Source organism: Boleophthalmus pectinirostris, unplaced genomic scaffold (genome assembly GCF_026225935.1).
Source record: "Boleophthalmus pectinirostris isolate CB_2022bp ecotype Guang Dong unplaced genomic scaffold, ASM2622593v1 HiC_scaffold_375, whole genome shotgun sequence".
In the NCBI taxonomy this organism is placed as follows: domain Eukaryota; kingdom Metazoa; phylum Chordata; class Actinopteri; order Gobiiformes; family Gobiidae; genus Boleophthalmus; species Boleophthalmus pectinirostris.
Window position 1 is genome coordinate 1 of NW_026571345.1, and position 25,000 is coordinate 25,000.

Genomic DNA, 25,000 nt, shown 5'->3' on the forward strand with positions numbered 1-25,000 from the left:
ATAAGGTGGTTATTACAGAGTAAAGGAAGTTAATTGCTTTTCAATCACTTCAAGTCTATTGTGTGCTGTAGGCGAGAGTGTACCTCAGCTCCGAACCACAGCTGCCCTGCCAGGTTGTCATGGCGGATTTCCTCTGGGAATTTGACGCTGAAGTCTCGGTTGGCCCGGTCGTTAGGGATACATTCATCCATGATTTGATTGATGATATTGAGCACATTGTCCTGTGAAAAAGAACAATAGAACACTCCTAGCACACTCAAATAATACTTTATTTTTTAGCACATTTGCTGCCCTCAAAAATCACAAAAATGTGGCACAGGCCAAAACCATCAAGTCAACGGTATGCAAGTCCCTTTTGGTGGTACCTAATATAGAGTCAATTGTATTCACATGTGGTCCTCCTTTGAGAAATTTCTAATACTGTGACAATTATGTAATCCACTTTAAGACCTGGTTCAGCCCTAGATTAGACCTAGAAATGTCTAGTTATAGAGATGTCGCTACACAGAAAGACAAATCTTTTCTTTGTGAAGACAATCCTTTTCATTTGGCCTCCTCTGGTTATTGCCTTCTTCAACCTTGTGCATGCACATTGTTCCAAGTCCATCTTTCATCTCTTTCAGTAGAATTTACAGATACCTACAATCCACATGCCAATAATCCCAAAAGAGAGCTGTGTCAAAGTACAGATAGCTGCAGCAAAGGGTCCAAGTCCAACATTTTGGACAGAGTGTTCTATTCTGGGAGAGAACTGCTGATCAGGGAGGCTTCTCATACTCCTAACCCAGGGTATGGCATTTATGTGGCAGTAAAAGTCTCTAATGTGCAATTAGTTGTGTTCATGGGCTAGAATATGATGTCATAATACCAGCCTGTGTGGGAGATTTGTGGTTTTCAAAGAAATAAACAGGCAGTAAAATTTGGTTTCCATGATTCCCTTAATATTAGAACACAATTGATAAATGAACAAGTCCCGTTTTCAGCTCAGCAGCATAAGCCTTAATGCAGTAGTCAGCAGGTATGCAAGTACATAATGTATGTTGTTTAAAAGTATCACAATACGATATTTGGAGTACAGCCCTATCAGACAGACTGCTCTTTTGTTTGTAGAGACGGCTGCAGGACAGAGCCTGCTTGTCTGCACTCATCGCCTTCAGTTACAAAAAAAGTTTAAGGAATTTACAACTAAGTTCTCTTGTAATTTAAATGACAGATTATGTTTTTTTTTCTTCTTCTTTTGTTTTATTTGTTTCTTTAGGTAAGTATGAAAACATGGCTGTCCATACAGCTAGAGCAGGCTAGTAAACTAGATAATCCATTCATCCATTTATTTGAGTAGTATTTATCACTTTCAGTTGATAGTGCTTCACTGTGTGGTTTGTTTATCCTTTTCATAATGGTCTCTGTAATTGTGTGCATAATTAGAGCCTACTGGATGTGTGTACGGACCTGACAAGAGCGGAACTGATTGACCAGCAGTGTGCACCTCTGAGGGTCCTTGCGCCCGTCCAGACTATCCAGCTCTGTGGCCACCAGATTCAGCTCCTCATCTGCAAAGTAGAACTGGGCCAGGAGCTGGGGGTCAGTCCGCTATGAACACACACACAAATAAAACATTATAGAGCACTACAGTAAAGCAGTAGCAGACATAAGAATTATGTCTTGTGTTTAAAGTCAAAACACAAAGGAACGAATACATTTTTAAAATTTTTGTTTCTGTTGAGGGCATACATCTGATGCAGGTTAATTTGTTTTAGAAGAACAGACAGATCCCTGCTGACATGATTATCAGAAGGCGGTTTGGTTCTAAACCACCACCACTGCCGCCCACAGCCTGTCAGTATTTTGTTGCCTTTATTCTGCTGAAGATGCCAGTGCTTCCTGTGCATGATGCACTCCCCATGAGCCTGGTTATTCTCTGCATATGATCCATGCTGCTGCTCTCTCTCTCATTCATTAATAATGATGACTCCAACAGGAGCTACAGTCGCATGTGCACAGGCCATGCCCAGTGCAAGTCAGTGCTGTCATAATATGATATGGTTTGTGCTTATAGAAATATACAATACTTATTTAGTTTGGCACTGGTAAATTTAAAAAATAAAAAAAAATCTATATCTCATGTTACAGTCCAAAACGCAAAAAACATGATGAAATCAGTCAAAAGTATAATAATACACTGGATTTAAATTGTGCTTTTCAAGACATCCAAAATGCTTTACATTGCATTATTCATTCAATCCATATTCTGTAATGATAAGTAATAAGCAGCCACAGCTGCCCAGAGGCAGAGTGATGAAAAAGAGGCAGTCAAGCTAAGTCACTGCCATACCAACCACCAATCACTCACACACCACAGACTAGGCAATGTGGGGCTCCAAATCCAAGTATTAACCAGGTCAACCCTGCTTGACTTCAGAGATCTGAAACTCTCAAGGTATGGTGTGGTTTTGGTTTCTGCTTTGGAAACCTTGATACATCAGTAGGACAATGTAATAGGTTTCACTTGATTTCTTCGTGGAGCCTCTTGATATCTTCAAATATAATAAACAACAATTTTACTGACTGTTAAGACTAGGTTAAGCTAATATTTTCCACTAAATTCATGTTATCTTCTTGGTCAAGTAATGACACACATTTCTCAAGAGAAATATGTTTGTTTATTTAAATGAATTAAATACAAATTGTATTTTTGTCTCACACCAGTCTTGAGTTCAGCCGTCAATTCGTTCTATATAAATCATAGAGCTTATGATGACAAAGTAAAAGAGGAGTGTTAGATTAGGGTAAAGCCTGTGTTCTACAGCAAGACCTGTTATGGAGACGCTCACTACTCCACAGCTATAGCTCAATGTGTAGATTAAACATCATGAGCTGATTACGTTCAAAACAGGGATGTTATTATAGATTGACATGTCACCAGCTGGACACGCTCTAATGCAGTTTTGTGTTCCATAGTTTAATGAGGGCTATACCATCCATTTCATTCTGATGTGTGTATTATGTGTACATTACTGGAATCAAGTAATAAAACAAGAGCTATTGAGTAAAAAAAAAAATACTGTCTTGTGTTGAATAGAATAGTTTAACTCGATTTCAAACCATTAGCAAATACAAAATTGGAGATTCAGTTATTACAGAAAACAGAAGCTTGAACTGGACTGTGGAGGTGGCTGGCTGTAGCCTGTGGAGAATGAGTCAGCAGATTGTGTCCCTGTGGTTCCTCCGCTGTCAGCCGTCCCGCACCAAACAACCCCTCCCATCCTTCATCTTGCTCGCTCAAGGTGGAGGTTCAGCTAGCCCAGTATTTATATGTTATGTCATTACTGTCGTAGCTTGTTCACCACAAAATAGATGAGACTTGTAAAAGTACAGCAGACACTTGCTGTTCAGAGCATCATGTTAACGAATAACCTCCACTCATGCAGCCATGTGCCACACACTCATGGCAGAGCAGCTGTGGGCTTAGACGCCCTCCTGCACAGGATACATCCGAGAAGGAAATATCCAGGAGTCTTCGGCAGGACAGTGTATGCACCACTCTCTGATCCCACACAACTTAGCTTGCCCATGGCTTCCTATAGGGGCAGTGATCGTACATAGTATAACAAGTAATTTTTAGGCTCTCCCATACATCATTACACCGATTTAAGTCAGTTTCTCTTAAGTACATCATTGAAAGCCACCAGACTGAAGTGTAATAGATGAGACTACCGTCCAAGGCTATAATTTGGCACAAAGAGGTCTGATGTAACAGCTCAGCGCTTCAGCTCATTCAGTGCTGTGACAATAGTGTGGAGAAGCCCAGCACTTAGTCCTAAGCTCTACAATGGAGACCACAGTGCTGTGACAGCACATGTGGTTGGACAGAGGAGGGCAGTGACGCAGGTGAGCGCTCATGTCCACACCAGCACAGGGCATCAACACATCTGATGGCACTATACCATCACCCACAAGTCCATGACAGGACATGACATGACAAAAAGCCTCAAATTTTATCCCAACTATGAAGTGGGAGATTAAAAGTGTCAAGCAATTGTTAATTGTTGACAGATTTGCAAATATAACCAGAATATATAACCATAACAGTGGAGATTACACTGTGTCAGGACTGCTTGTATATTTGAACAAATGTCATTCTCATTTGAGTCAGCTGAAATATATTTAAATGTATAGACTTAGTACTTAAACGCCCGGAAAAGGTAGGCCTACATCTACTGAAATGTCCTGTTTTTATTTTGGGCAGGTTCTCTTGTTTATCAAGAAGTTTAGTTCCTGGTTGTATCTTAAAGAGAACAATTACATTTTAATATGTGTTTAATGAGTGAAAAGAGTGGCCTTTCTAAGGCATTAAGAAAGGTGCTTCACCTGCCCTGACCAAGTAATAATGATTCAAAGAAGCTTCAGTACTGTCGCCCTCTGCTCTGTCATCAATCACAGATACATCTCTGTAACACAGATTACTAAGCAAAGCAATCGTGTGAAAACACTGTTTAGAGAACAAACCAAAGCAGAAGAATCAAGGTGCAAACATGACAGTGACAGTTAAATCACGTGAGTTGTGTTTACAGGGCGCAGTCCCTGGTACAGGAGTAACAAAAGCTGAACAATCACAAAGGCTCCTGCCTCGGTTCATTCACACGGCGGCTAACGCTAGCAGACTCTGGTGATCTCTGATCAGGAACATTGATGCTAACGAGTAGCGCCGTTAGCTATGTTATGGTAAAGCATTTCACAATAACGCAATCGTGGCAATGCGTTTTATGAGCACATCTTACCTTTGGCTTGTAAAGCCATTTGCGGAAGCGGTTCATTGTTTCCTCAGTGCCGCTCTTTGTCCCAGAAGCTCCTCTTCTTGCTGCTCTACCTGTACTGTAAACGACTCGAGGCTAGGCTAGCCACGCTGCCGTCAAGAAGCACAATTTAACAAATAAAACCTCGGTGAAACAACACGCGGCGAAGGTAAAGCTAACAGACAACCGTGACTCATTTCCATTTTCCCGGGTTGCCGGTGCACACGGGTATTCCCGGTTCAGTCATCATCATTCAAGTCCCAGTGTCCAGTGTACAGTTGAGTTTACAAAAGCAACGAGGCACTGCTGTCTGCCTCTCCAGCCGCTCTTCTTATCTTATCACTGTCCTCTCTCCGTGATTATAACATGATTATGCTCCTCTCTGTGACTCCGTGTCCCCTCCTCTGTGTCGGTGCCTGTCTCTTACAACAAGCGGACTCACACGGCTCTTGATCGGGTCCCTGTGCCGCTGCGCTGGGCCCGGGGCTGAGGCTTTGTGCTGCTCCGCCTGAGCTCCGCCGTTGACTCAGTGACAACGTTGAACTCCCACTTTCCCAGGAAACGATGCGTTCACGTACAGTCCTCTCCCATCAGCAAAACATGTTTACCCGATAAGGTTGTTTTTCCAATGGGATAAATGAGAGATTAAGGGTGATCTATGCGGCACGGATTCAAGTGTTGGGTATTGTTAAGAAAAATACATGTTGTTTATTTATCACGTGTTGTAGGACATTATGAAAAAAATCATACATATTAGAATTATTATTATTATTTTGCCGTCTGTATGTTGTTAATAATAATCACAAATTCAGATATTTACATCTGAATTTAGTTGTCTCTCAAATATATATATATATATATATATATATATATATATATATATATATATATATATATATATATATATATATATATATATATATGGGGATTTTTGCAGCTCTTTGACATAGTAAGGTCATTTAAAACATGTCAACATGCAAACTAACAATGTATTATAATGTAAATTCTGCGGGCAAAAATGTGTCCTCCTTGGACTGTTTACGTTTACAATTGGTTGCCAAGCGACATCAGGACTTGGTAACGGTTTGCGTTAACCTTATCGCAGCAGAATTGGGTTAATGTTGTGTGGCCCAGCGTAGTTTATTATAATCAGGATGGTTACTGTGACCTAAACTGTGAATCCTGACATCACGGAACTATTTTTCTAGATGCTGAAAATGCCCTCGAAGTATGTGCCACTCGTGAGAGACGCCATCACGCTGCTGGACCGGTTCAGAGAGAGCAGGCAGTGTCTTGACGACTTTGTAGAAGACATCTCTAAGGATCTGCAGGTTGGTCCCTCAGAGTTTGTCCTACATGTGCTAAGCCTAAATACTTTTTTGTGCATCTCCACAGAGCCTGGATCCCCTGCACAAATGTTTCATCCTCGACACTGTTTCTGGATGTATTGAGCACAAACAATTACTTGATGCTGTTGTCAACCTCTTCTATAGAAGTACAGAAAGCGTGTCCAAAAGTGACCTCAGCATGTATCACAGTAAGTTTACTCAGCAACATTTTCTCCCAATGTTGTGATCACATCATGTCCTAAATTAAAAATGTTTATATTGCTTAGTTGTCTTTTATCTGACCACTTGTTTCTTGGATCAACTGGGACTGAAATGTTTCGGCAGCATCGTCAAATCCCTTGGTGTTCACAAAGTACAGACAGTAAGTAATGGATATCTCACCCCAAGAGAAAAAAAGAAAACAACACTTTGTCTAAGTCTTAAGTCTGTGTTTGCAGTTCTTGCTTTTCTTCTTCTCAAACCTCACCACACTAGTCCAGGAGAAGTGGGTGAGCATTTATGATGCTGAACATGTCCAAAAACAGTGGATTGAGCCTACTCTCAGGTTGTGGAGAAGTCTTTTTAAACATATTTTTGTTACTTGAATACTTATCCTTTCAAGAATCTCCTTGTGTCATTTTTTATGTTTATGGTCCTCATATGTTCCCCTGTTAGGTGGCGTCCTGAGATAATTGCTCTCCTGGAGCAGCTGGCAGTGAAAACAGCATGTTGGAGTCAGCTGAGGAAGGCTCCCACTAAAACCACTGAACCTCAGGAGTTTGCTCTGACCAGGCCAAAACCCAGAGCCCTCCCTGTGCTTGAGATCATCCCTAAGGTGGACAAAGTGCGGCCGGTCAGTCATGTCCCCCTGAACCTCTCTCCTCACCATCTGCTCAGACTAACAGATAATCTTCTGTAGGTGCCCAGAACAACCTACAAGGCTCCAAAAGAAATGAAAATCATAGAGGACATCAAACAAAATAATCAACAGAAGAATGAGGTGTGTTTATTTCTTGAAATATTTCTTTTACTATCATTTACCTGTTCCCCATGTGCACTGAGCAGTACATAAAGTGATCACAATGCATTATATTATGTGATTTTTTTGTCTTGTATCTATTTCATGGGAAAGAGACTGCTGTACGAGGTCAATCATGCAAAACCATTTGAGTCTCGGAGTCCACACAAGTACAGACACTACCAGGTAAAAAAAAATGTACTCCTACTTTTCACATCCTTTGTGTCTTTGAGCGTTGTCTGATTTGTTCTGTCATTTGTAAAGAATATATTGACTTCACAAACAGCATGGCCAGCCTCCAGGCAATAACTTTAATAATATAGGTTGAGGACAGAACATGCTTTTTCTAACATTTGAAAATGTGCATGCTTGCAATTTAAATAAAGCCTGAACTAAATACATTAAGTGGATATACTTAATCATACTGTTCAGTTACAATTAATCTGGGATTAAGTCTACGTTCATGCTTACAAAAAACATCTTACAAACTTGACTTATTGGAGAACACATGATGATGATCTGAGGGCACAACCCCAAACAGAAATTTTCAGCTTATTCAGATTTTAGGGTCCACTTACAACTTTCATTTATAAGTAAAGTACTTTGTATTTACTTGGGATCCAGAATACACACTTCTTCAATACTTGACAAAGATGTGATATCCCTTTGTATAAAAAATACAGAGAAATATCAATCTGGATTTTCCAGGCAAATTGTCTAAATGATTTCCCATTAAACTCAACTTGTTATGGGTTCACTATCAAAATGACACAAGAGAGATGATGAGAGGTGATGTTAGTATGTTATTTTTTCTTTTTTACTCAAACCATTTTATTTTGAGATAAGATAAACATATTGTATTTTAAAGACTGTAATGACAATATTGTTAACAATAATAAATACATAAATCAATCTAGCTACTTATAGATCTCTTTTCAAATCTTTAGCACACATTTGACAATGTGTTACACATGTTTGTTTCACAGAAAGTGGTGTCTGAGATAGAGGAAAGCATCCATTCTAAACTAAAGTTTAACTCCTTCCAGTCTACACCACTTCCATCTACAACAAAACAGGTAAGTTCATATTATGTGTGTATGGCACATCTGTGTGATTATATGGACAAAAATAAATGGATTTGTTAATAGTACTTGAATATATTCATCCCAACTGATTTAAATGTTTTTAAGAAAATATATCTGCCTGTTTAGCTCAAATTAAAAAATCCCCCAAATAACTGGTAGATGTTTATATTTATAATTTTTAATATACACTAGTATATAATTTATAATTGCTTGTCATGTGTGTCTTTGTTAGTCCAGCTGGCATATTAAGATGAACAGTGCAGCTATCTTGAGACAGGGGGCTCTGGTTGATCGTCAGCTTAAACAGGAGCTTCAGAGGTAATATGCTCCATATTTCTGATATGCATTAATGCTCCGTGTATTACATGAGAGTGTTTATTTGTATGAGTTAAACCTGTAGTGTGTTTAAAACAGAATGGAGTGTCTGGTCGAAGGTGCACAAGAGCCTTCTGCTTTCCTGCAGTGGCAAAGTGAAATGCGTGCGAAGGACTTGCAGGAGCAGTTAGCTAAAGTGGAATGCAGACGTCTAGAGGGTCGCATTAGCCATGAAGAGGCAGCTTTGGCCCGCTCCCGTCTTATAGCCCAGAATCATGCAGCTGCACAGCTCAAGAAAGAAGAGGTGATGAGTGTGAAGTGTAAAGAATGGACTGTTCCAGGAGATTTGACTACAATATGTGGAATCTATAGACAATATGATTGTACTATATACAATACTAACTGTTCTAACCAACATGAGTTTTTATTGTTATTTGAAGGCAGCAGAGTTGATGCGCAGATACGCTGTCAAGAGGCTGCAGGAGGAGAAGGAGATGAAAGAGTTGGTACAGCAAGTCGCAGATGGTCACAAGAACGCCAAAGCTGCCAAAGAAAAGCTGTATGCAGTGAAACAAAAGATCGGTAGGTCTTTGTTATATACTTTATGTACAGGGCTGTCAAACACAGGTGATAGATGCAAATATGACTAGAGAAGGTTTTACAAAAGTAGGAAAAGTAAAACAAACATACACAGCTAGATGAACATGGGTGTGCAAAGATATCACTTCTCTCACAATGGCATATACCCTACATTTGTGTGAATTAAACCTGTAGTGTCTTTTCCTTCAGTAAAGGAGGTCTCTGAGGAGAGTCAAGAACTCCTACGCAGAGCTCTGGCAGAGGCCCAGGAAGAAATGATCAGAAAATTTGACATTATTCGTCAAATTCATGCTATTGAATCAACGTCTCGCACCAGAAGTTGCAGTTTTGATGACAAAGAGGTGAGCAGCAGATGATTCTGAGTAGTAAGTACTTAAATGTGTATAACATATCTCAACATGACATAATCCTCAGACTGGAGGCCATGAGCTGCTGGGAGAGATGTCTCTGTGTGAGCTCAGGGAGCGGTTGGCTCTGCTGAAAAGGGCCCAGGCTGCAGAGAGGCTGCAGCGACAACAGAACATCCACCAGCAGAGGCACAGGAGGAAACAAATGCTCCAGCACAAGCTGGACACTATCCAGCTCCACCATAATGCACTAAGACAGGCCACAACCAGCAGGTTCGCTATTGCTTCTCATTACTGTAGATATTATGTTATCACCTCCACATCCTAACCAGGAATGCAACTTACTCAGGGACTGAAAATTGGCATGTTTTAGGTTTTTAGTTTTTAGTATGTATATAGTAGATATGGAATATTGCCAGTTTCTGCCATAATATAAGTTCAAATATGCATTTATTTGTCATGTACATTAAACCGCAAGGTACCAGAAACAATAAAAAGGTTTACCCTATTAAAATCAACATAAATGATCAGTAGCACAACAAATATTGTAGCCTCATCCTTCCTCAAAACTAACATCGGCTGATTGCTTTTTGCCCCCACAGGTACCATGCTGAGGGGAAGTAAACACCCTGGGAATGAAACAATATATACAATTATAATTATTATCATTTTCAAGCGAGCATGGTTCAAAGTAGCTGAGGGGTTTTATTGCAATAATAGGCAAAAATGTCAATGTTTTTTGTTGTTTCTGTACTATATTTTGTGATAGGAAGGGGCAGACAAAGCCGCACCAGGGTTGTCCACAGAAAGTGACTGTAGATGAGTCTGTCCTGGCTCTGCAGAAAAGGCTGGAGGAGAAGAAACAGGAACGCAACTCATTCAGAGACAGGGACAAGAGCAGCACCAGACCATCTCACACTGGAGAGTCATTCAGCAGTGTAAGTTATTGTTGTACACTTCAACAAGACCTATGTAAACCTGTCACCTTGTTATGATCATGTTTAAATGTTAAAACTCACTGCATACATGTTGTTCAGCAGGGGAGCTGTGAGCAGAGAGACTGGGGGGAACTGGAGCAGACGTTAGCACATCAAATACAGAAGCATGTCTCTGTTTCTCTAATGTGACATACTAATGTCACTGGAGGCTACTATGGACACCATGGTGACAACCTTGAATAGTCCTTTATGTTTCATAAATGAATCACGGGCATCAGTCAAATAAATGGATGTAAAAAGCAAAAAAGAACGAACTTTGTCCAATTTTTATTTATTTATTTATTTATATGGATGACAACTGGACGACTGAGGGATATACAGGATCTATAACATTCCCAATGTCTGATAGTATTGTTATCATCCTGAGTGATGTCATATTTGGCCTAAAACAGTGTTTCGCAAACTGTGGTACCAGTGGTGGTACAAGGGCAGCCCCTGGTGGTACATTAAATCATCTGCAGTTGTGAGTAGGCAATTTGTTTTATCTAGAGACTAATCTAATCATGTTTTTATCCTCCTTAATTAATAATAATTATTTAGAACTGCCTTATCCGGCCTTCAGTCTCATTTAGAGCTAGATTAATCCCAGACCATATTTAGTCCTAATTTAATTTTGATAAAGCTTTGGTACTTTGGTGGTAAAAGTTTGAGAACCACTGACCTAAGAGATCTTCATATTGTAATATTTTTGGCTACAGTGAAAATCAGCAGGCGCCAGTGTCGCCCTCCGCTGGCCAATTATAGCACTGTCTTGGACAATTCCTCTTTCTCCTCTAAAGCGGAATCACATGATGCGTATTTGTCATATGACTGTGATGAGGGACAGATCCCACTGCGAGCAGGCTTCTCCCGGTCAAAACAAAGGAGGTTTGAGGAGCCGTGGTCCGGGATGAGAAGTTTATTGTTTGGAGGCAGTGCAGCTCGATAATCACGGCGGGATGCGAGACCGGGGAGCCCTGCCTGCGCTTTTTGCCGCCTCTCTACTCGGTAAGTAAAACAAACTCTTCAAAAGTTCTGACAAGTCATTAATCGATACTGGAGGGGTAATTTTTCGCAAATGTCAGAAAAGGTGGGCCTATAAAAGTTATTGCGATACTTGTCAATTTGCGTTTATAATTGTCCTGTTTGTGGACGTCTAAATGAAATGTAGGGTTTGGTATTATTAGAAGGAGTTTTTCTGTAAAAGTTCCCATTGCGTTAGTCACGGCAACATTTGGATTCATCCGAGGAGACATAGCCACAGAAACCACATGACCTGTTCCTTAACCCTATAATGCCAAATGCATCATTTGATACAAGCCTTTCTGAGACCTGCTGCATCACCATATGGTAAAACTTCACTCAAAACCCTCTTGTATCCAATCTGACACTTGTCTTCCATCCCCTGGTGGATACCTTTATCACTACCACAATTAAAACACAGTACATGGGACAATCCAAGATGGCCACCTTCAGATAGTTCCCAACTTACTGGATCAAGGTAAAGAAAATCGCGATTTTTACGATTTTCCAGTGACATTTTTTTAGAATTTTTTGTAATATTGTAACATGAACACTTAATCTGTTGAAACAAGTTATGATTACATATTTTTTTGCATTTTAGTATGTAGTGAAATTGTGTATAAAATTGAGTTAAAATTTGATACTACAGGTAAAAAGTGGAATTTGGTAGTAAGTCCCTCAATTGTCATTGTCTTTCTTTTCTTGGTGCAATATGCATTAAATTGATGATTGTGTATCATAAAAAATGTTTTTATCAATCAATTACACAAATTACAGATTGAAATATTATATTTACAACAAATAATTGCACTAGAAAACTGATAAACCTATATTTCTTACTTTAGATGGCTAAACGGTACATTGTTGAAGATGTCCTACGTGTCACTGATGGCAATTCAAGCGACATAGAGGAGTTGATGTTTGCAGATGATGAAGTGTTGTATAAAAATTTGATCCCTAATGCAGATTATGATGAAGAGAACTCTAGTACTAGTAGGAGCAATGAGGACGATGAAATCCTTGATGATGGGCTTGAATATCACAGGCAACAAAATAGTGTGGTAGAAGCAAAGTGAAAAGAGAAAAGCAGAGAAAGGCACATACAGATGATGGCTTTGAAAACAGTGAAGACCAGATTAGTACAGAAGGAGGTCCAACAGTAACACAGGTCGAAAGAACAAATAAATCTGCAAAGAAAAAAGTGAAAACGAAGGAGTACAAGTGGAGAAAGGCAGAATTTGACCCTCCAGATCAGGGGTGTCAAACTTAAATTCACAGAGGGCCAAAATTAAAAACTGGGATAAAGTCATGGGCCAAACTAAATATTTTCTGGAAATTTTCAACAACATCTGCATGTTTTCTCTTCTTTCGAGATATGTAAAGTTAAACCTTTTCTTATTAAACTACATGTTTAATAATAGTTTTGCTTAAACATTGAATCCAGAACAAGCATAATATAAAATATAGCCGCAAGCGGCAATGAACGGCCCTCGCGTGCACCTACGCCACGTCCCGCAAAGACCGTGGTACACAAACACCGCACGCCGCAAACAAACACCCTGTAATTGCAAAACGCCGCGCCTCGCACTAACCCTAATAACCTTAAGCTTAAACCTGACCCTAGTTGTAATCCTAACCGTAGCCCCAACCCTAGCCCTAACTTTTAACTTAACCCTGCCATTCTACAAAATTTTTGCATGTATTTAAAAAAAATTTAAAAATCCAAGATGGTGGACTTCCAGTTTGTAAAGAGGTGTGATTGCAATATGAATTTTTGTTCCTCTTTGCCAAGATGCATCTGGCTACCAAATTTGTTTTTTCAACACCAACTTTGTGTGAAGACATCCCATTGGCAAGGACAGATTTTGTGCTTGTTGCCATGGCAACATAATGTAAAAGGGGTGTGGGCGTCATTGAGTTTTTTAATCTACACCATGTCACAAATATGTTTATCAAATTTTGTGTATCTATGACAAGTAAAACATTATTGTTCTATTCAAATTATCTAAGGGGCACTACTGCACCCGTTGTTGTATTTTCTTACATCAGTCTGTTTAGGGTGTGGGTGTGAACCCACGATTAATATTTGAGTTAAATTGGCAAAAGTTTGTGCAAATTGCTAGGGGGCGCTATTGCACCCATTTTTCTTAAATCAGTCTGTTCAGGGTCAGGGTGTGAACCCACGATTAAATTTTGAGTGAAATCAGCCAAAGTTTGTGCGATTTGTCAATGTTACCAATGGAATAACATGGAGAGTTTATGTCATCGCTATGGCAATGGCATAAAAAATATGGCATAGGTGTCATTGACTTTTTGGATCAGGATGCCAAAATGGAATTTTGTACAAAATTTCAGAGTTTTTTGAACAACTAAATTTTGTTCTCCCATATTAAATTTTGTTTCAATCTATAGGGGGCGCTAAAATTAATAATTTTAACATTAAGTAGCTTTAGGGCAGAGAGTTTAACAATGCTTCAAATTTCACTGAAATGAGAGTTTGTTTGAGCAAATGGGAGCAATTTGTAAATCTTCAAAATTGTGTGCCTTTTTTTCTGGCTTCACTGCTCAGAGACCGTAAGACTTGTGTCAAAAACTTGGATAAGTTTTGATGATCCACCTCTTAAGATAATGTGGACCAAATTTGAGCCGGTTCGGGTGAACGCCCTCGGAGGAGTTTGTAAAAGCAAACTTTAATCCAATATTGATGGAGCACATGGTGTTAATAATGTGTAATAATATTTTTTCCTTGTCTTGTCATGATCGACTTCTGTGTCAAATTTCATGAAATTGCCCTCATTCGTATTCCCTAATGCATTTTTGAGTTGTTTGGGGGCGCTGACGAGCCATTTTATTTATTTTTGAAAAATGGAAATAGCCAAAAATTAGAGAAGCACAAGTTTTAACAAATGGCAAAATTTCAGGACATTTTGTCATTGTTCAGTGGGTGAAAAATGGGTTGGTTAGGAGAAAAATAATAAGAAAGAAGAAAGAAAGAATAATAATATTCTGATATGAGAACAATGTTCTGCTTTTTTTGGCCAACAAACTACAAATTTTCAGAAACCTCTGGCACATTGTTACGTCATGGTGAGGGTCACTGGTCACTACGGGCGAGTCACGCCGCGCCATTCCATTTTCCGGCCACTAGGAGCATCGCTCTGCAATAGTAATAGGCCCTTTGCTAGCATGAGCCTAATAATAACAGAATTTTGAATAAATAATGTCTCTTTGTAGTCAGCAGGCAAGCTACATGTTTGATATGATCTCGGGGGCCAAATATAATTATATCGCTGGCCAATTTTGGCCCCTGGGCCTGAGTTTGACATGTCTGCTCTAGATGTTCCATTTATTGAGAATGCAGATGAAGGTATTGAAGAAAGGTGTGAGCTTAGCAGTAGCAGTTTGAAAAAAATAAGAGGCCGATGTTCTTGTTATATTATAGATAATTATATAATACAAGAAAAAGTTACTGGAAAAGGAAGCAGTATGAAAAAATAAGAGCCAATGTTCTTTACAGCCTTAGCTGCTGTTTTCATGTTTACCACGGTTCATAATTAAAGAGAAAAGAAGCAAGAGGCCTAAAGAGGATGATGTTTCTGTCCATTATTTCTGGGGTCAGGCATTACAGGGTTAATAATTGCATTGCAAGAGGAGGAGGAGGAGGTGCATATTCAAGAGCACATGGCTAATGTGATTAGAGCCACAATATGGACTCTGTGTGGCTGGTTGTGCTGGGTCACTCTCTGACTTCAGTCCAAGAACCAAAAAAATAAGTTAACAAGGACAATGCATAATTTCCATGAAAGCCACAAGACTGAAGACTGAAAGTGAGACTCACATGGAAAACATATGAGTGACATTGTGAGACAAAAACATACCTGTGCTTGTTTCACAAAGAGATCAACACTTTTTTTTGTTTTTGTTTTTGAGAATAGGCTTTAAGATTTGCACATTGGCACCCATTTAAATCTCGTGTCCCTCCTTTACTTCATCTCTCAATTTTAACATTGATTTGATCTAGTACATGACGGTTCCAATTTCAAGACTTTGTGATTTGGTTCATGTCCTATCATCTCTATGCTGTACCACAGCCATTTGGATCTTTAAGGACTTTAAGGATAGAACTGTTTTTGGCTGGTGTTGTTTTGAGCTGTTTTAGGGTATTGGGGGTAAGGTATTATGTTGAGCCTCTGTGTTAAGGTGGGAAGCTATCATAATCCTGGGCTTTTGAGTGTTCTTACTGCTTGTATAAGCTAGTACAGCTGCAGGAATAGAAAATGCCCAATTTAATTTGTACTATATTCCTGCATTGTATACGGCGATGAAGTAAACTGGACACACATAAGTGACCAATGATTCAGTGACATTTCTAAATTTCACACATGTTGCTTGTGTTCCAGGGCTAGTGCTGAGTCAGACTACTCTGACCCCTGCCCTCACTGACACCACAGTCAATGAGATTGTGACCGCTCCAACCACCCCCCTGACGCTCCTGACCAGTACACCCGGCACACCCATCAGCACCACCACAGGGTGCTCTGCCTTCAACACATCCGCATGTGAGCCATGTGCCCCTGGATCCCAGTACGACAACAGTGAGTCTCTTCTCCACCTCTCACATGTGGTTTAGTCGAGGCCTGAGGGAACAAGTGGCAGAACTGCTAAACTACAGTTTAGTGGCTCTGATTTAAATAGGTCCTGTTCTGGGCCTTCATTCATCAGAACCACCATAATAACCTGCAGTGCCATATGTATTCCAATTCTCATTCCAGACACTCTGCTGTGTGCATGCTGTACTGAACCTGGGCTCTGTCTATTTCCTGGAGCATGTCTACAGTGCCCTGTGGGCTCCTATCAGCCTCTGGCGGGACAGCAGCAGTGTCTGCCCTGCGCCCGTGGCTTCTACACCAAGTAATAACTCCAGTGTATATATAAGTAATGATTTATATGTGAGAGCTTGGACTCAAATGTATTTTATCCCTCACAGTTTCACAGGGAGTCCCCTGTGCCATGCCTGTCCTTCAGGGTCCTTCAACAACATCACTGGAGCAGATAGCTGCATCAGCTGCTCTCCAGGTCAGTCATCATATCTGACATGAAACAAAATAACTAATCTACAATTCAGACCATGACTCAACTCGCACTCGTGATGCTTTGGCTGTGGATGTTATCTAACTGTCCTGTTTCCTCAGGTTCTTTCTCATCTCTGCAGAGTTCCACATCATGTTCACCATGTTCACTGGGAACCTTTTGCAAGTAATCTTAAAAACCTCTTTGCTCTTCCTGGTTACTACAGTCCAAACATTTGTGTTTGGAAAAGTACTTATCTAACTCCCACATCAGGCATCACATGCTTTGATCTCACAAGTCTGTCTGTGCTTCCACACTGTGGTGGTTATTCATTAACAAAACTTTATATAGACCATTATGATTAATACATACTGGGACACATTTTGGATAAGTGTTTTCCAATAAATTAATATGTCACAACTCCTCTAATACAATTGCAGTAATTAAAGACAGTTGTTACTTAGATTGATTCAGACGAACTTAAAAGATCAGTCTATTTAAAATAGATTTGTGCCTTTTACAAGCTATTATTTATTGAAATTTTATGGGGGTTTTTTGTTGTTGTTTTTTTTCAGCTCATCTGGTTGCTCAAAGTGCCAAACATGTCCAGCGGGTCAGGAGGCTCTGCAGAATGGTGCCACATACTGTACTCCCTGTCGACCAGGTCAGTCTTTTAAACTCCTTCAGCATCACTGTTGTCACTGAGCAGTCAGGAGAGCTTTCTGTTCTGTACAGGCATGCATAAGCCAGCTCGCCAAACCATGTGCCAAATCTGCAACAGTGGCTCCTACCAAATCCACTGGGGTCAGGAGCAGTGTGAGATCTGCCCAGAGAACCACTACTGCCCTGTAAGCTCTGTACACACTCACGTCTTACATTGTTTTGTATCTTGTCACTCAGTATTTGTTCTTCAGAGTCCAGATGTGAATCCAATCCAGTGCCCGAGCGATGCGTTCTGTCCTCAGGGAAGTCTGGCCCCTGGTTATTGCATGGAGACCTTCTTCCGGAAAGCAGGGGACACGTGTGAACTGGCCCCTGTCACTATAGCTCTGCTTGTAGTTGGAGGAGGAGGCAAGTATAATATTGATGTTTAGATGATTTGTCTCAAAAATGCCTGTCTCTATCATTCACTACTGATCTTAAATGTTTGCTCCTATTGCAGTGGCATTGCTCTTCATCATCCTCATGCTGCTTCGTCGGCGCAGAGACACAGATGGGGAGCTGTCAGTGGCGAGGGCCCCTCTGCTGCGTAAAGAGCGACCCCAGGGCCGATACTATGGCATCCCATGTGATGCTGAGCCTGTGTATGCGGGCTGGTGACATGCCTGCTTTATGGACTAAGCATGATATTTTTGCTTTTTGTGACCAGGGTGTCACCATCCTTTGATTCATTACAAAACACACATAAGTCTATTGTAGACATGACACTGTTCTACACATGACCACTTTGTAAACGTTATTAGATTATTAGAGGTATGTTGGTGCAAACATTCTCTTTTCTTTGAGGTAATTGATTTACTTCACACTTGGGAGTCTGTCCTCTTTATTTTATGCGAGTTGTCTGCAAAGCATTTTTGGTTGCTTGAATTTTGTATTTAAATTCTGAAACCTGTTTCCTAATTGTGTTCATGTTCTCATATTTTTTATGTTTTAACAAAAAAAAGAATAATTATAGTAATACATGGAAAAAAAATCTTAATTTAATGTTGCCCTGTCAGCTTACCACACATAACAATGGCTAGTATTCATATTTACAACATTCTTGTATGCATTTTCACACTTATTTTTAGGTCAACAAGGACCAACAGTGACTAACAAACCAAAGCAGTGGAGATAAATATGTTTGAGCATGTCCAGGGACACAGAGAAAAAAATGCTGTACAGTAGACTGTTTTTATCAATGGAGTATTGGCCTGTTAGGCAAGACATACCTTTAATGATGCTCATGAATTATAGTTGCAGAATGTAACTTTGTGGTGATTTCATTATTAGTTTGCCTGGAATGTTCCACTCTATGGCATCAAGCTGGTCGATTTTGTATTTATTCAGTTCCATGTGTTTTTATTCTCAAAAGTACTTTGTAAAACATGCATTCTTACTTTCCACTGATCTAACATGTAATTTGTCCTGGCGTCATCATCTGCTTGTCTCCATATTTAATGCTACTCTGTGGAGCATTCCAGATAATTCCTAATACATACCTATGGAGAACAACAAGTAGTGGGTGGGCCATCACAACCAGAACCATTTAGTCTTTATTATATAATCACTACAATGTGTTTATCATATCAAGCATGCCTTTGGTCATGTGCACAAAACTGGGACTAAACCCGGAACTTAACCTGGTCTAAAAGAGGAACAAATCAAGACTGTTACATCTAAACTGGGCTCAAACCATACCAGTACACTCTCCATCCTCATTACTACCATACCTGCCATTTATGCATGTCCCTTCTAGTGGTGTGATTAGATCTAAAACGTGCAGTTATTGTTTATATATTTTTTTATTTAATACTTTTTAATTTTATTTGAAACCTGCTGGATCACCATATGGTAAAAACTTCACTCAAAACCCTCTTGTATCCAATCTGATACTTGTCTTCCATCCCCTGGTGGATACCTTTATCACTACCACAATTAAAACACAGTACATGGGACAATCCAAGATGGCCACCTTCAGATAGTTCCCCACTCACTGGATCAAGGTAAAGAAAATTGCGATTTTTACGATTTTCCAGTGACATTTTCTTTGAATTTTTTGGTAATATTCTAACATGAACACTTAATCTGTTGAAGCAAGTTATAACTATTTTTTTTTTTTTTTTTTTTTAGTATGTAGTGTGTTAAAATTTGATACTACAGGTAAAAAGTGGAATTTGGTAGTAAATTCCTCAGTTGTCATTGTCTTTCTTTTCTTGGTGCAATATGCATTTTATTGATGATTGTGTATCATAAAAAATGTTTTCTTAATCAGTTACACAAATTACAGATTGAAATGTTATATTTACAACAAATAATTGCACTAGAAAACTGATAAACCTATATTTCTTACTTTAGATGGCTAAACGGTACATTGTTGAAGATGTCCTACGTGTCACTGATGGCAATTCAAGCGACATAGAGGAGTTGATGTTTGCAGATGATGCAGTGTTGTATAAAAATTTGATCCCTAATGCAGATTATGATGAAGAGAACTCTAGTACTGGTAGTAGCAATGAGGACAATAAAATCCTTGATGATGGTCTTGAAGAGGAAGAGCTTACAATATCACAGGCAACAAAATAGTGTGGTAGAAGCAAAGAGAAAAGAGAAAAGAAGAGAAAGGCACATACAGATGATGGCTTTGAAAACAGTGAAGACCAGATTAGTACAGGAGGTCCAACAGTAACACAGGTCGAAAGAACAAATAATAACAAATAAAACGAAGGAGTACAAGTGGAGAAAGGCAGAATTTGACCCTGCAGATCAGGGGTGTTAAACTCAAATTCACAGAGGGACAAAATTCAAAACGGGGATCAAGTCATGGGCCAAACTAAATATTTTCTGGAAAATTTCAACAGCATCTACATGTTTTCTCTTCTTTCGAGATAATGTGAAAACCTTTTATTAAAATAAATGTAAAATAATAGTTTTGCTTAAACATCGAATAAATAAATACATTATTAAATAAATAATGTCTCCATAGCCTATCTGTAGCTGATGGGCCATCTCTAATATTTGTATGATGTCGCGGGCCAAATATAATTATATCGTGGGCCAAATTTGGCTTCATGCTTACCACTGTTCATAATAAAAGAGAAAAGTATATCGCCAGAAAAAATCTGAATTTTCTGTTCACTACTTCTGGGGTCAGGCATTACAGGGTTAAGACATCTATAAAATATCAGTGACAGTGATTAGTAGAAGTGATCTCATGAAAGTGGCCGCTAGATGGCACCAAACGCTTGGCTTTCTGGTTGGATTCTTGGTCGTACAGGCTTCCGTACATTTGTAGCAGGAGGAAAACATGGCCGCGGCCTTTGCAAGAAGAGCGTGCGGTTTGTATCTTATTTCATTTTGATCTAATATTTGATAAATAGCATGTGTTATGAATCGAATCTGGGTATGAGACAAAGCGTTGTTGATTGTTGGGAACACTTTGCTAGCCTCTTTATGCTCTCACGTCTGCCTTGTGTTGACCATAGACCGTATGTTGACATGTTGTCCTTGGGTTTTTGACAGGTTTGCTGAGGCCAGTCGCTGCTTCTCTGGGCAGGACGGCTCAAGTCTGTCACTTGTTCGGCACTGTTCGTCCCCAGCGGTTTTGTACCTTTGCCATACCCAAGATCTGTGGTCCTGTTCGGGCTCCACTCACCCTCACATCGCGGCCCAGCATCCTCCAGCGGTAAAGACCAATGACAGGGCAAAGCAGGCTTAAACTCGTTATTAACTAAATGTGAGGATGTTGCTGCAGTGGTTGATATCTGTTATGTCTGTTTTGTCTCCATAAACTAGTCTAGACATAAAACCAGCCTGAATACAAGTGAATTTACGTGAATCTACCTTCCATGAATCGTGTTTTTAAAATGCTCTATGTTTTCTGGCTCTACCTTCATGGAGCTGGCATTGCTTTGCCTGGACACTTATTACACTTATCTGTCTCTATGAAGACAAGCTTGTGTACCACTAGGCCAAATTATAAATCAGATCTGTAAAGTGCCAACCATATAATGAATACATATTTTTCAAGGTGTTTTGTGGTAGTCAAAACACCTGTTAATTAATAAATGCAAAATAGAAACATTCTAGGCCAAGTAACAACATACTTTCAAGCAGGTGAACAACCTTCTCCAGGGTATCCCCAGGTTTGACTACCCAAAATTTAAGACCTTTTTAAGACCACTTAATTGAAAATTAAGACCAACATCACACTATGCGGGCGAAAAACACCAGATCCACTTCTAAAATGGCTATCCAACTACGGTACTATATCGAGAATCTAAGAGCCACTGTGGATTAAACCTACACTTCCCCGTGATCATCCAACATCTTCCGCCACTGTACTGATAGTTTACTCATTGCCGCCGGCACCAGAAACCAAAGTACTGTTTGTGCATATTCCAAATTAGACATTCATTAATCATTCATTTTTCCTCCCTCCATTTAACATCGCACTGCAGCCCGGTTGAGTATACAAAAAATAGGCTAATGAAATTTAAGACCTTTGTGAAAAAAATAAGACTTGGACAAAATAATTTAAGACTTCATTTAGGAACATGAAATTTAAGACCTTTTTAAGACTTTTAAGACCCCGATACCCTGTTCTTTGCCAGAAAGGTTACACAGATAATATACGGTATAGCAATTCACAACTGTCAAGATGTTCTGGTCAGGTAGCCCAGTGTAACTTGGTTAAAGTACAGATGATACTGATGTGCTGTATGTGTGCTTTCAGGGTGTGCCCTCTTGCTCCCAGTTTGACTAAGCAGCCAAGCAGAGAGATTACCTACTACAGTGTGAAGAAGGGGAAGAGGAAAACATGCAAGTCTGTCCCTGAAAGGTTCATGAGGTTGCACTGTGGCCTTTGGATAAGACGCAAGGTACACTCAGAAATATCAAGATAATTTAGGTTGTTAAATCTCTATGGACATTCCTGTTGTTAGTTGGATTACAGCACCAACAGTTGAAGGCAGAATAAACATTTGGTTTGGAATGACAGAAAAGGGTTTCACTTTCTCTGGAGGGAAACATGAGAAGTTGCTCTGGGTACAGTGTAAGAAGAGCAGACATAATATCCACACACCAAATACTACATCAAGTTATATTTGATTACAAGCTTTCTACTTTTTTCCCCACATAACAAGCATTCACTGGGCAGTGGTCAAAACTTAATCACAATAATAATCATAAATCATACATACATATTTCTACTCTTATTTGCGGATTCTGCTGTTTTATATCTTGCCTGTGTTTAGTCATATATATTTAAAATCCACATGGAAAGTATAAAGTGATTTCTGTATTTGAATATTTGTATGTTTGGCTGTGTGCAGGCTGGGTACAAGAAGAAGCTGTGGAAGAAAATGCCTGCCAGACGCAGACGCCTGAGGGAGCATGTCTTCTGTAACAAGACCCAGAGCAGGCTGCTGGACAAAATGACCACGTCATTCTGGAAAAGGAGGAACTGGTTTCTCAACGATCCTTACCTGACATATCATGACCGAACAAATCTAAAATTCTAATGGATGACCTTTTTCTGTGTAAATATCTTGTAATAAAACTTGTATTCATGAATAAATTAAAATAACAGACAAGAGTTTTGCTTCACATTTAATGATTGGTTTTCAGTTTTAACAGAAATATATTTGAAACATTCAAATGATTTTCACCACTCTACAATCACAAATACTTTTTATTGTTTATTTTCACTTATTCAATACGTTTGTCATTCTGGCCTGCCAGAAAAAATCCATCTTTTTAGAGAGGGGTCTCACGTAAATCATAACAGTACATCAGTAACAGTGATTTCAATGTACAGATTGATGATATATTTAGAAGAAAGAACGTAAGTAGGCCAAGGGTGAAGAGGTTTAGTTAAGAAAGGGTTTTTCATATAAATGAATAATAAACATGCAGATATAGATCAGTCTATGCACAATTGTACAAATGTGCTACTTAGCAAAATTTTGAAATTGAGCAACACCTGCAACACTAACACTGGACTACAAATGCTTAAACCATCTGTTTTCACATGTTGGCAGAAAACGACATTTGTGTGCAGAGGTTCAATCACAAGAGGGAGATGATGTGTAAACAGAACAGTTGTACCTGAGAAATGCTTGTTCAAACCACCCTTAACAACTTAATTGAAACCAGCAAATGTTGATTACATCAGGACAAAGTTGAGGCTCAGTAAATAACAGAATAAAGCTACAATAGTATGCTACCAGTCTACATTAACGTGAGACGTGTAAAACAGTGAGTTTGTTAAGAATCGGTCGGTATTACAGTGTAACTTCACTCTGAGTGTAGAACCCTGTGTATCAATGCCGATGGTACAGGTATCATTTCTATCTTCGGAAAACTCATTTATTTGTGTGTTATTAAGTGTCATTAAATGCAGATTGTCTTGATCAGTGAAATAAGCTCCAGTGATTTTACTATTATACAGAATTTCACGGAGTATGTTATAACACGAATTTGTGAAGAATATACTATATTCTAAAATGAAAATAGTTCCAACACATATTGTACTTGAGACATTTGTTTTTTCACCTCTCTCAATTTAAGGCTTTGTAACGGGGTAAGTTACAGAATATTGTCTCCAGTTCTATTTGGGTGTGACAACTGAGAGAGGCCAGAGGGGACATCTAGCTCAACTCTTAGTGCTAAGTACAAACTAATAATAGACACATGCAGATGCACACAGATGATATACTGTAACCAAGGTAAGGTGCACACAACTGTACATACATAAATACACGTAGTCAATAATCCAATCGAACTAAAAACTGTCAGCGTGTAGCGAAGTCCATTCACTCAAGCGTCTCTTACTTGACCAGGGCAACAAGCAGTGTGGGTTTGAGGAGGGTCAGCAGCACTTTGGTTCTACCTTTTTCCAAAGCCAGGCTGTTTCTTCTGAGCTTTAGGCCATTCACTGTTTGGACTTGCAGTAAAGGCAGTTGTCATCAGGAGCGCACCTTCACATGGCTTCATTGTTGGAGGAATGCGCACTCCTGGATCTGGTCAGAGGTCTCAGAACTCTAAGAGGAGGCTGAGGGCGAAACAGAAAACAAGACCATCAACCTGGATAGTACTTTAAGATGGAATTCACTGCAAAATTCTACACAAATGCTCAGGTTCACTCCATTCAATACAGTATTTGTATCACTGAAAGACAACATAACAGATCACAAATTAATCTGTTATTGCCATATCAAGAAATACAAATCTGTATTTTAAAAGTGCACTGTGTAACATTTCTGGTGGAGTTACACCACCTGCTTGTCTGCATGGAGCTGTTAATGATTTGTGCAGAACATTCTTGAAAATGTTCTTCACAAATCATTTCTTAATGTGAGTGAATTTACCTATACATTGACCTGACCTATAACATAGCCTGGTGGTGCCAACTGCTTGTCACCATGGGGATAGACAAGTTTAATATCATACTGTGGAACTTTCCAGGAAAAGCAATAATCGAGACAAGTAGGTGGCATACCCTCTGCCAGACCAGTTACGCATTACATAAAAAAAAAGTCACTGCACAAGGGTTTTCAGCGGACAGAGAATTCATTTTTACCGTAAGGACCTCACTGCTGCCCTGTTGCCACAATGTAAAAAAAAAAAAAGATTTAATTTTATGACTTATTATGACTTGTTTGTGTTTAAAAAATGAATGGTATTAGACTAGTCAAGATAACACATTCTCTTGTTCGAGTCACATACGTAACACACTATTTTGC

General features: G+C 39.3%; 4 protein-coding genes across 8 annotated transcripts; 3 read left to right on the forward strand and 1 right to left on the reverse strand.

Annotated features, from left to right (window-relative positions):
* Positions 1-83: 83 nt before the first annotated feature.
* Positions 84-4,918, reverse strand: LOC129411197 (lateral signaling target protein 2 homolog; the record flags this gene model as incomplete). The annotated part of the gene is made up of 3 exons (XM_055161186.1): positions 4,779-4,918; positions 1,450-1,590; positions 84-221 (listed from the first exon to the last, which is right to left on the reverse strand). Coding segments are annotated over exons 1-3 (315 nt in total), but the record flags the coding sequence as incomplete, so codon positions are not given.
* cfap99 (cilia and flagella associated protein 99) lies at positions 3,806-10,892 on the forward strand. 5 transcript variants are annotated; one of them, XM_055161191.1, is made up of 16 exons: positions 3,806-3,888; positions 6,002-6,124; positions 6,189-6,330; positions 6,409-6,503; positions 6,580-6,686; positions 6,797-6,974; positions 7,041-7,121; positions 7,254-7,325; positions 8,126-8,215; positions 8,457-8,542; positions 8,639-8,843; positions 8,980-9,121; positions 9,329-9,480; positions 9,554-9,759; positions 10,256-10,424; positions 10,524-10,892. In XM_055161191.1, exons 2-16 carry the CDS (start codon positions 6,002-6,004, stop codon positions 10,611-10,613), a joined length of 1,938 nt encoding a protein of 645 aa, XP_055017166.1. In that variant the 5' UTR covers positions 3,806-3,888; the 3' UTR covers positions 10,614-10,892. The 5 variants fall into 5 exon arrangements, with proteins under 5 accessions (XP_055017166.1, XP_055017164.1, XP_055017165.1 ...); XM_055161189.1 differs by lacking the exon at positions 3,806-3,888 and adding an exon at positions 4,852-4,962 and having other exon boundaries at positions 10,524-10,891; XM_055161190.1 differs by lacking the exon at positions 3,806-3,888 and adding an exon at positions 5,274-5,409 and having other exon boundaries at positions 10,524-10,891.
* A 386-nt stretch (positions 10,893-11,278) lies between these two features.
* On the forward strand, positions 11,279-18,525 carry si:dkey-21a6.5 (sushi, von Willebrand factor type A, EGF and pentraxin domain-containing protein 1). Its single transcript, XM_020919794.2, has 9 exons — positions 11,279-11,471; positions 15,887-16,081; positions 16,259-16,397; positions 16,474-16,562; positions 16,679-16,742; positions 17,132-17,220; positions 17,292-17,404; positions 17,471-17,627; positions 17,719-18,525. Exons 1-9 carry the CDS (start codon positions 11,423-11,425, stop codon positions 17,874-17,876), a joined length of 1,053 nt encoding a protein of 350 aa, XP_020775453.1. The 5' UTR covers positions 11,279-11,422; the 3' UTR covers positions 17,877-18,525.
* Positions 18,526-20,474: 1,949 nt separating this feature from the next.
* Positions 20,475-22,849, forward strand: mrpl35 (mitochondrial ribosomal protein L35). The gene is made up of 4 exons (XM_020919803.2): positions 20,475-20,593; positions 20,778-20,940; positions 21,991-22,135; positions 22,589-22,849. The coding sequence occupies exons 1-4, from the start codon at positions 20,563-20,565 to the stop codon at positions 22,775-22,777; spliced, it is 528 nt and encodes a 175-aa protein (XP_020775462.1). The 5' UTR covers positions 20,475-20,562; the 3' UTR covers positions 22,778-22,849.
* Positions 22,850-25,000: the final 2,151 nt, after the last annotated feature.